Source organism: Ornithodoros turicata, chromosome 7 (assembly GCF_037126465.1).
Source record: "Ornithodoros turicata isolate Travis chromosome 7, ASM3712646v1, whole genome shotgun sequence".
NCBI lineage: Eukaryota > Metazoa > Arthropoda > Arachnida > Ixodida > Argasidae > Ornithodoros > Ornithodoros turicata.
Window position 1 is genome coordinate 4,283,468 of NC_088207.1, and position 11,813 is coordinate 4,295,280.

Sequence of the window (11,813 nt, forward strand, 5' to 3'; positions counted from 1 at the left end):
TCCAGTGGTCCCCTTTGCTAAGTGGTCCGGGATCCGGCCACTTAGCAGCTGGGGCCACTGAATGCATGACTGAAAATAATGCGTAGAAATGCACATATTGCTCAAGTAAATACCGTTTATTCTGCTAAAAGCATACACAGAGCAGAAAGAAATAATCAATACATCTCTACATGTTCATACTACGCAGTATAAGTCTGATCACTTACTGTGTCTTGACAAAGCATATGCCTGACTGTGCGATGCACTCACGGACCACAGGGAGCTTTCGTTCGTTGGCCACCTCACATCTTGTATTTTCTTAGAGAAGATGACACATGACACTCCTGTTTTCCATGCAGGTCGCGACACCCCCTTCCTCTTCACCGTACGTTCGGAATCTTCTTATCCTGTTTCTCTTCAAGTTCCTCCTAAGTTTCTAAAATGAAACGTCTATTTAATAGTAATCAAAACATCACGGTCATCGCTCATACCTGCAAACATTCCCGACGTGCAGTCCGATTGACGTTTCACAGTGCGTTTTGCCCCTACGCCGTTTAGGTCTTCTTGGCGTCAAAACTCTTCTGGGAAATCGACAATGTGTTGCACAGGAACTATTGTCATCGCATTGTCTTACAAAGCCCACTAAAACACACGTAAATACTGCACAGGAGATACACCATCCTTGCGACGGCAACTGAAGACCAAACCAACTTGCTGCGACGCGTTCAAGCTCCAACTGCCATGCCGCCATGCCACCTGCCCCACTCTCGCCTCTCTCGCCCTCTCCTCTCCCTCTCGGCTCTCGCCGTTTGAAGTTTGAATTTGTAGCCGCCGTAGCGTCTTCACATTGCATCAGCCTCTGCAGTTACCCTTTCTTTTCTTTTTTTTTTCGTTCTCTTTCTTCTAGTTATTTAGCTTAATTTTTGTTGTTGTTGAGATGTATTTTTTACCTTTCTCTGGCACTTAATATGTTATGATATGCACCTTCAGATGGGAATATGTGCTCGAATTGGAGTTACAGGGATACAGCATATATTTGATCGCAGACGCACGCACCTGGATAAACAGCAATAAAAAGAGATCATGCATGTGCTAAAATAGATCAGAGTAATAGATCAAACAAAACCAGAAGGATATATGGCAAGTGTGGACAAGATGAAATCTCAAAGGGGAAAGCTGGGAAGCTGCCCAACTTGGAGTCTCAAGTGACCATTCTGGGAACAAAATGGTACCTGTGAGGCTCCAGCTGGAAGTGCTGGAACCATCTGAGCCCAAAATCGAACCCGCTTAAAGCCAGAGTGGGAACCACACACCACTTTGGCACCCTTCTGGGCCCAGAATGGAACCCCCTTAAAGCCAGAGTGGGAACACTGCACCACTTTGGGACCCATCTGGGCCCAGAATGGAACCCGGTTAAAGCCAGAATGGGACCGCTAACGCCACTTGGGGACCCATCTGGGACCAGAATGGAACCCGCGTAAAGCCAGAGTGGGACCATTAATACCACTTGGGGACCCATCTGGGACCATTCAACTGCAAATGGAACCACTTGGGGACCATTCGGGAACCAGTCCTGATTTCTGCCTGGGTAACTATGCAGTAGCTAAAGACCGACTGCAGAGGTTAATGAAACGACTGCAACGAGACAACACCGTACTGGAGTATGATGAAGCTATCCGAAGTTACATAAAAAATGGTCATGCCGAAGAAGCTAAGGAGGACAACGGATCCAGTTTGGTTTATTACATGCCACACCGAGCTGTCATCCGGAACAACTCGAGTACAACAAGGGTACGAGTTGTATTTGACGCCTCGTTACATGCAGCAGGGGCATCGTCTCAAATGATCATTTGGGAAAAGGGCCAAAGCTTAACACCGACTTAGTTGGAGTACTGCTACGTTTCCGACTACACAAAGTGGCATTAACAGCCGACATCGAGAAAGCCTTTCTGCAGCTGGGAGTCCGGAGTCAAGACAGAGATGCATTGAGGTTCCTGTGGCTTTCGGAGATTCCGACAGCAGACCATCAGGATCCACAGTTACAGTGCTGGAGAATGAAGAGGGTGCCATTTGGGACGACAGCGAGCCCCTTTCTTTTAAGCGCTACCCTGCAGCATCACTTCAAGTCGTTTCTGGACGTCGATGGAAAGTTGGCTGAGTCGTTGCTCAATTCCTTTTACGTGGACGACCTGCTCACCGGAGCTCCACCCGTGGACGAGGCCCTGGATATAGCTTACAGAGCACAAGAAATATTACTTGAGGCTGGTATGAACTTAACAAAATGGGCTTCAAACGCTGCCGAGATACAACAGGCATTGTCACCACAAGATATCAGCTGTGGTGTGAAGAGGAAATCATTTAACGAGCCCGCCCAGGGCAAGGTGCTCGGTGTTGTCTGGAATCGAGAACTTGACACGTTCACATTCTCTGGAGAACATCTGTTAAGCATCATTAGAGACACACAACTAAGCAAGCGGTCGGTGCTACAGGCCTCAGCTAGGATATATGATCCGCTCGGCTTTATTTCACCCTACACGATCCGGGTCAAGATCATTTTTCAAGAACTATGGAAGGCTGGACTACAGTGGGACGCTCCCCTACCGGCAGATTTAGCGACCATGTGGCGATCCTGGATTTCAGAGCTACCAGAGCTGTGCAGTATATCCTTGGAGAGGTGTTTGTTACCTGTCAACGGGACAGAATACGTCTACGAGCTGCACGTATTCACAGATGCATCACCACATGCTTACGGGGCCTGCGCCTTTCTGCGAACGAAAAATGAGTGTGAAGAAAAGAAAGTGCGGCTGATCTTCGCCAAGACACGTGTCGCGCCGATCAAGACGCTCACGCTCCCACGGTTAGAACTAATGGGAGCTGTAATAGGAGTACGAATTGCCAATTTCGTCAGATCGTCGCTGGCGGTGGTAATAAAAGGTGTGACATTCTGGACAGACTCTACAATTGCTTTGAGTTGGATCAAGGGTGATGCTACGCGGTGGAGACCGGTTGTAGGGAACAGAGTCGTCGAGATCCAAGTACACAGCGAAGCGAAGCAGTGGAGGCACTGCCCAGGGAGTGAGAACCCGGCCGACGCACTGACAAGAGGACTTACCGTCAAGAAGCTAATCGACGAGAGGCAATGGTTCGAAGGTCCCGGCTGGCTAACACAGAACGAGGAATTATGACCAGATATAACGTCTAGAAGCCCAAGCTGTCTCGACTCCGTTGAAGACGAGGGAAGAACAGAAACCGTGACCATGACTAACACTGAAGAGAGTCCCATTCCTGCATTATTTGATCTGAGTAGACACAGTAACTACCAGCGCGTCCTGCGCATTACAGCGTGGATCACGAGGTTTATTCGGAACTGTCGTTCAACATCAAAAATCGGTGGTTCACTCAGTGCTACTGAAATTGGACAGGCGGAAGATTTCTGGACCAGGCATGTACAGACAGAAGCTTTTCCAGAAGAAATGACTGCGTTGAAAGAGAAGGGGGCTATCTCCAATACGTCGAAAATAGCACAGTGGCGGCCCTTCTTGGACGACAACGGAGTCCTACGTTTGACAGGACGACTGCAGTACTCCAACCATACGGAAGGAGTAAAGCACCCATTACTACTCCTCAAACAACATGCGTTCGTGGCGCTCCTGGCTGACAATGCTCATCGGCGAATGCTCCATGGCGGGGTGCAGTCCTCACTGACAGCTTTGAGAGAGCGTTGGTGGATTATCAAAGCGAGGCAGTTGGTAAAGTCGATCGTGCACCGATGTAAGGTCTGCGCAAAATTTCCTGTACCGAGAGGAGCAGCACCAACTGCTCCTTTACCGACAGAGCGTTTGACACCCACACACCCCTTTGACACTACCGGCATAGACTTCGCTGGACCACTGTACATCAAGGAGGCTTCGGGATCATCTACCAAGTCATATATTGCGTTGTTTACGTGTGCGACGTCGAGGGCCGTACATTTAGAACTTGTTATGGACTTAACCACGAAGTCATTCATCAGGGCGTTCCGGCGCTTCATTTCAAGGAGGGGAACTCCGTCGACTATTTTTAGCGACAATGCACTGACCTTTAGAAAGCAGCCAAGGATATAGGGAAGCTTTGGAGCGTCATACGGAGCCAAGAAGCGCAGGATTTCGTAGCAACAAACAGAATCAGTTGGAAGTTTATTGTAGAGAGGGCGGCCTGGTGGGGCGGAATGTGAGAGAGGATGGTGCGCACCGTTAAATCTTCCTTGAGGAAGGTGCTCGGACGTCAATGTCTTACGTACGAAGAAATGGTGACGTTACTGCACGAAGTAGAGGCAGTGGTGAATTCTAGACCACTCGCTTTGTTGCAGTCCAACCCAGATGAGCCCAGCGCTCTCACACCCGGTCATCTACTTATAGGAAAAAATCTAGTAGCACTTCCAGGCACAAAGGACGCATCATCAGTTCCCTGTACAAAGACTGATACCACCAACAGAAGATGGATGTATAGACAAAGACTTGCGGACCTTTTTTGGAAGAGGTGGAGACAGGAATATCTGCTCGAACTACGATCTGCCCATCAATCCAACCAGGTTCCCGAGTCGCGCACAGTGTCAAGAGGTGACGTTGTCATCGTCCATCAAGATAAAGTTCCAAGACATTTGTGGACACTAGGTCGAGTCACGGAAGTCTACAAGGGAAGAGACGGAAACATTCGGTCGTGCGAGTTCAGGCTTCCAAGCGGCCACACTACGCGCCGACCAGTACAATTGGTGTATCCCCTGGAGGTTCAAGACTGCGAGTGTTGATGACTCACTCTCGCGCGGGGAGGGTGTTGAATATGTTATGTAAAGACGACGAAGTTTGTAGTTTTTTGGGGTGACGTTTTCTTCTTCTCTTTTTTGGGTGAACGGACTCGTAGCACGTTCATTATGTTCGATTCTGTAAGGACGAGGTGGACGGATTAAAAGGTTGCTGGATTTTGTAAGAGCTCCGAGGTTTCAGCTTCACTTCTTCCACAGAGAGGGATCTTCGGATTCTTCAACACGAGATCGTTGAGTCATTGATGAAGAACTGGCCAGGAAGTCGCAGTGCAGTGCCGTAAACGAGTAATGAGGATGCGCACCCGATATCCTCATTCCACGACGACCGCAGCCCGAGGAGTATGAGGGGGAGGAGTTCCTGACAGTGCGAAGGGTCTTCGTACGCCATCATGGCAGCCTTGAGTGAAATCTCTCCACAAGGCCTTTGGCTGCAGGATGGTATGCAGTTGTACGGCAGCGATTGCTTCCGAGGAGCTGAGTGAGTGACGAGAGTCGAGATTCGAACTGCTTCCCGCGGGCAGTAACGATCTGGGAAGGAACGCCGAAACGGGCAACTCATGTGGAAAGAAAGGTTCGCGCCACGGTTTGAGCGGTAGAGTCCTGCATGGGTGCAGCCTCAGGCCACCTAGCATATTTGTCGATACATGTGAGGAGATAACGATGGCCGTTCGAAGGCGGCAGCGGTCCCACAATGTCGATATGCACTTGATCGAAACGTACGCTCGGCAAGGAAAACGTGGCGAAAGGAGATACCGTATGTCGGTGGACCTTGGCTCTCTGACACTGGAGACAAGACTTGACCCAGTTGCGGAGATCCGTGTTCATCGAGGGCCAGACATAACGGGCGGCCACGAGGCGCTGGGTGGCTCTGATGCCAGGATGAGAAAGCGAGTGAAGTGTGGTGAAAACTTGGTGCCGAAGACTTTTTGGAACAAAAGGTCGTTCCGTTCCGGTAGATATATCGCAGAAGATCGGATCAGGAAGTCCTGGAAAACGGACTTGCCGGAGCACCAGGGAGGAGCGGCCCGCTAGGAGATGCGGCAGCTTGCGGTCCTGACCTTGGAAACGTGCAAATTTTGAGGTTCAGCGGGGTGTGACGGATGGACGAGACGCGGCTGAGGGTGTCGGTCAGAATGTTGTCCGCTACCTTGACGTGCTCGAAAGTTGCGCTGAGCTCCGACAGGAAAGCGAGCTGGCGAATTTCGCGCGAGGAATAGCGACTGCTGCCGGAGGTGTAGGCATGCACGAGAGGTTTGTGGTTCGTGGAAATGGTGAACCGCTTGTCTTCCAAGAAGAATCGAAAGTGTTTTGTTATGACTGCGCATTTTCCATGATTCCGCTATCAGATGTTCTTTCCAGTGTTATCTTGTTGACATGTTTTTATCTACCTGTTCCCTGTAGCCGCAAGGCGGTTTCCGTCGACGGATTCCTTAAAAGGAAGTTTTGAGTAATAAAGGGTTGTTGTTGGTTTGGAGGCTTACTTCTGGAAGGGCCTTGATAGCGAAGTCGAGGAGTACGTCAAGGACTGTGGGGTTTGCAAGGCAGCAGACAAGTCCGCCAAGACCACTCCTGCGCCGTTGCAGCTTGTTCCTCTACCCCGAGGACCCTGGCAGAAGCTGACCATCGACATCATCGGCCCATTTGAAAACGGTTGTGTGGAACGCTTCTAAATTAGTGTGGTACCCCTGTTGTCTTTCTGATGTTTCCCTGAACTGTTCGTTGTGGCGGCCATCGACAGGTGATGCGGGAAGTGGTTCCCTGGATGCCAGAACGGAGCACTGTGATGAAGTGCCTGCAGCACAGCTGGGCCTGGCAGAAGAATTATCCGCCGAGACCAACGTGGACCTCGCAGCCGATGCATCGTCATCCCAGCCAGAACAACCGGAAGAGCTGGCCGGTGATCATCAGGCAGCGGAGAACATATTGAGTAATGTGGGTACAGCACCGTCTCAGACTGGAGCACAACCCACTGAGGTGCAACGTACAGAGAATGCCGAGCCTCAACCCGTGCAGCTAAGACATCAACGAACACGTCGTAAGCCGGCATATCTCCAGGACTATATTCTACAGTAGTTTTTTTTTTCTCCTCTGGTTAGTTATCCTCATTTCAGATTCATGGTATGAGTCTTGCATCGAACGTTAAGTGATGACATGGATCGAAATTTGAATGTTTCTGTGGCGACTAACTGTACTAACCTCTAACAAACTAACTAATTAAGGGGGATATATATTTATTGAAAGGAAAGGTCTGCCAGACCAATTAAGGGGGGGAAGAGATGTTATGATTGCGCATTTTTCATGATTCTGCTATCAGATGGTCTTTCCAGTCTTATCTTGTTGACATGTTTTTATCTACCTGTTTCCTGTAGCCGCAAGGCGGTTTCCGTCGACGGATTCTTTAAAAGGAAGTTTTTAGTAATAAAGGGTTGTTGGTTTGGAGCGAGATAGGATGGTCCCTCCTTTGATCGGCGGCTCGCGACATAACATGTTTCACGGGTGCAAAAGTGGCTAGAATGTCACGCGCAAAGGTGCTGTACTTCTCTTCGGCAGATGACAGCTTCCACAAGAAGAAAGCTAGTGGACGCCAATGGCCGTCGATGTACTACTGTAAAACAGCTCCGATAGCTTGGTTTGAGGCGTCGACCGTGACAGAGGTGGGTGCGTCATTGACGGGGTGAGCCAACGCCGCTGCGGACGCTAAAGCGTTCTTGGCGTTAGCGAATGCATTCATCTGGTCAGGAATCCAAACTAGGCCGGCTGAGTTCTTGTGAGCTGAGCACTGGAGTTTGTCGAGCGGTCGGAGGATAACGGCACAATGTGGGATGAAACGCCGGTAAAAGTTGATAATGGCCAGAAAACGGCGTAGCTGGGCGCTTGACGTTGGAATTTTGGAAAATCCTGCAGTTTTTGGACCTTGTTTTGGAGTGGAGTTATGCCGGTGGTGTCGACGTGATGGCCGAGGAACTCCAGTGGTGAGACACCGAATTCGCATTTGTCGACATTTATGAGAAGGCCGTGCTCTCAATTCGTTGGAAGAACACACAAAGGTGTTGCAAGTGCTCTTCAAGTGGAACGCTGGCTATGAACAGGTCGTCAAGGTAGGCAAAAACAAAAGGAAGGCCGGTGGTGCGGCGTTTCGGAGGCCGACTGGCATTCGTAGGAACTCGAAGAGCCCGAACGGAGTAACGATGGCTGTCTTGGGGATATCCTCCTCTGCCATCGGAATGTGGTGGTAGGCCTTCGTTCAATCTATTTTCGAGAAGAACTTGGCTCCAGCTAAACCGGCTGTGAAATCAGATATATCAGGTAATGGGTAATGGTCAGGAGTTGTTGCGAGGTTCAGCGCGCGATAGTCGCCGCATGGTCTCCAATCGCCATCCTTTTTAGGAACCATGTGCAATGGCGATGACCAGCTGCTGGATGATGGCCCAATGATCCAAACGGGGAGCATGTGGTCGAATTCATGACGGGCAACTGCTAGCTTCTCTGGGCTCAGGCGACGGGCTTTGGCGAACAATGGCCGACCTTTGGTACATATGCGGTGGACCACTGGGTGACTAACGGGGTTTGTCCAATCGCACTGGGAAATCAACGATGGGAATTCTTTGAGGAGTGCCACATATGTCAGATCGGCTGGACGCAAAGTTATGAAACCGACGCGGGGAAGTTTGGTTGATACCAACGGAGGAGCCGAAGATGTGATGTGGCAAGAAATCGCTGCCCAAGATACTGTGCGCTGTGTCCGCGACGAGGAAAACCCAGTGAAGGGGTCTTCGTAGCCCAAAATCGAGAGTCAGAGAGCGGCGGTAATAGACGGAAATACGTGGCCTATTTACTGCTGTCAGGTACATAATCGGTGAGCGCCGTCGATCTTGGGGGGGAGGCTGGTAGTACGCTGACCTCAGCGCTGGTATCAACTAAAAAGTTTTGCTTGCCATGATGATTTACCACGTAGAAAAGGCGACTTGACGGAGTGGGCTGGGAATCTCTTGTCGCCGCTAGTGATTCCCAAGGTGAGTTTCCCGTCCACGCGCACGGTGACTCACAGCGTCTTGCACGTCGACTGAAACGGGTATGGTACCAGCAGAGGTGGGGGCGTGTAAGGGAAGGCGAGGTAGAAGTATCAGGAGCCTCGAATCCCTCGCGCTTAAAGCGTCGTCGTTCACGACGACCGGACGGGCGGGGAGATGGGCTGTGGTGGGGACAGGGGTCGACGAAACGGAAGTCTTCCATGATATCGGCAAGACGGCATATTTGCTGGCGCAGAGAGGCAAACTCTGCCTGATCAGTTACCGAGACAGCTGTGTGTAACATGTTTCTAGGGTCGGAGTTTTGCGTACCCGCTTGGGATGCAGTAATGCAGGGAATGGAATCATTGTCTATGGGCAGCTCAATGAGCCTATCCGCACGTTGTGCGAGAGCGCCCAGAGTGGCGGGATTGGAGGCTGACAGGGCCATCTGGACAGACGGAGGAAGCTTTGACATGAAGATTTTTCGGAGCATCCTGACGTCGAGGAGTGGGGTGGCCCCAGTACCCCTGAGGATGTGCCGGGGTCGGCTTACAAGGTGTGTGGGTTTTCTGTCGCCCAACGGCTCGGTTGACATCACCTCGTTTACGCACTGGCAGTCTGAGGGCGATGACCTTGCAGTGACTGCGCTTTTAAGTGCTGAGTAACGGTTTTCAACCGGAGATGAAGTCAGGATACCCGCAACGTTGACAAGCACGTCCTCGGGTAGAACAGACATTACATGATGGAATTTGATTGTCGATGTCGTGATGCGGCCCTACGCAAACTGACCTTCTGCTTGACTGAACCAGTGTCAGGTCGGGACCGTATGAACGGAGGCAACTTAATGGCGAAGTGAGAAACTAAGGGGGCGGATGGGGCATTCTGCGTAGTCCCTTGCGCAGGCGGGGGCTGGTCCTCCACAGCCGCTGGAACGGGCGGGGCGTTGTCCATAACTGATCACGTTTGGGTCACCACTGTGGAAGCAGAAGGCAACAGCCATGAGCAGGACGAGTTTTTACTGATGGAACCAAAACTGAACTGGCAGTCAGCACGGAGCTCGCAGAGCTTGCGTCGCGCTTCTTCGTTCTTGTCGCTACACACTCCTTGGCATCACGATGAGCCTTTTTTTTTTGCGCTCTGCTTACTAAACATTGAAACCGTTTTTTTGTTGTTGTTGAAGCACATATCTGCGACAAAATCCGTTCTTCAGCTTTTAAGAATGAACATGTTTCACTGTATAGCATTGTTTATGTTTTTCCCTCACCATTCTGCTTTATAAACACTGACCTAAATTTTGATGTTGAAGTGCAAAGCACACTATCACAAAAATGAAAGCTTGTTCCCAGGCGTGGGCTTCCCCCTATGCGTGCGTACAACATGGTTAAGCCCACTTTATTTGTATTCTATGGAGAAATGTGTAGAGTGTGTTTTAAGATGTGTTCATCGTACCCTGAACATCTTTTTAAAATTTACCGTTACCACCGTGAGGCAACCATGGCTTTGAGGCCATGGATAGCATGAGGGAGGCTGACTTCAGCTGGCGGCACCAAACATGTTGACGTAAGCTGTTTTATTCATGTTTTGTAATGTTCAGCAGCAGATTTACTTCTAATGCTGGTTCTCTTGCTTGAAGTATGAACCAATAAGCAGTTGGATAGAGAGAAGTGACCAATGCAGTTAGAATGGACATTATCACCACTCGCGTCGCGGCTGTCCATCGCCAGCCTCAGCCTTCGGCGCCATCTATTATATATGTAGGGAACCTCGTTTGGCGCCGTTAAAGCATGTGAAAAAGGTCCATTGTGAACCAACAGCAGGAGGCAGCAGCACGTAAGCTGTGCAGCCTTCTAACATTGGCTAGTTGGATAGAAATGAGTCACCAATGAAATAGACAATTTTTTTCACACTCGCGTAGCAGCTGTCCATCTTTGCAAAGAGGGTATACAACCAGCGCCATCTATTATATGTGTAGGGACCTTCTTCGGCGCCATCAGAGCATGTGAAAAAGTTTTATTGTGAACCAGTAAGCAGGGCGGATGGAAGCATGGGCTGATAGCAGTTGGAGCTTACCAGCGTATGGCCTCCGGCTAAACCTATCTTATGGTAAAAGTTCCAATATCCCACAGGTAATGGTAAATTACCTCATCTAGAGATTAGAGGGAGTGACCAATAGCAGTCAGGTCTAGCAATGAGTGGAAGTGACCAATTGCAGTTCGAGCCTGTTAGGGTGCTTAGACATAGGTGACCAACGGGAGGCTTACCACAACCACTTGCAGATAGATGAACCAATAGCAGTTGGTGCCTACTGAGGGAGCCGAGTGACCAATGAGCACAAGAGATGACCAGATAGAATTATGAATTAATGATATCACTGATGCGGCTCAACAAACCCGAGCTCTACGATGCTGCTGGACCAGGAGGCTGTTGTACCAAATAAAGGTTGAAATCAACAATTGTCGTGTCTTGTCTGAATTCGCTGCATTGTGGTTTAGGAGCGACAAATGCAGGTTAGCCAATAACTGTTCAGTAGGCCTAGCGCGGACCAATCAGGGGCCAGCCATCGGTAGGCTTATAATAAACCAATCGGTGTGAAGGCTCAATCAGTAGGCTTAGCGTGGTTCGGCTTGGAAGTCAGTAGGCTTAGAATGGACCAATCAGCATGAAGCGGGTGGAGGCAGTAAAGAGTTGTGCCATCTGGTACCAGTGGACTTACAGCGAGGGCCAATTGGTAGGCTTAGACTGGGGATGGGCGTTTAGAAAGTCTGGGAGACTGATCAGCAGGCTTAGCGTGGACCAGCTTAAAAGTCAGTAGGCTTAGAATGGACCAATCAGCATGAAGTGGGTGGAGCCAGTTGCACCACAAGGTAAGTTTGGACATTTGAGATAAAGCCACAGCGGGGTCACTGCTGAGCGGGTGGGTGCTAATGAAGGCTATATTCAGAAGGTTATATTCAGGCTTAATCAGTAGGCTTAGAAGGAGGGCCAATCAATTGGCTTAGATTGGGGATGGCCAATCAGAAGGC

General features: G+C 50.0%; 1 protein-coding gene across 1 annotated transcript; it reads left to right on the forward strand.

Annotated features, from left to right (window-relative positions):
- The first annotated feature begins 2,033 nt into the window (after positions 1–2,033).
- Positions 2,034–3,164, forward strand: LOC135400378 (uncharacterized). The gene has a single exon (XM_064632223.1). The coding sequence runs from the start codon at positions 2,034–2,036 to the stop codon at positions 3,162–3,164; it is 1,131 nt and encodes a 376-aa protein (XP_064488293.1).
- Positions 3,165–11,813: the final 8,649 nt, after the last annotated feature.

What these genes read in the sequence shown, in the direction of transcription:
- LOC135400378 (XM_064632223.1), top strand. Translation starts at nt 2,034, where the DNA reads ATGAAGAGGGTGCCATTTGGGACGACAGCGAGCCCCTTTCTTTTAAGC.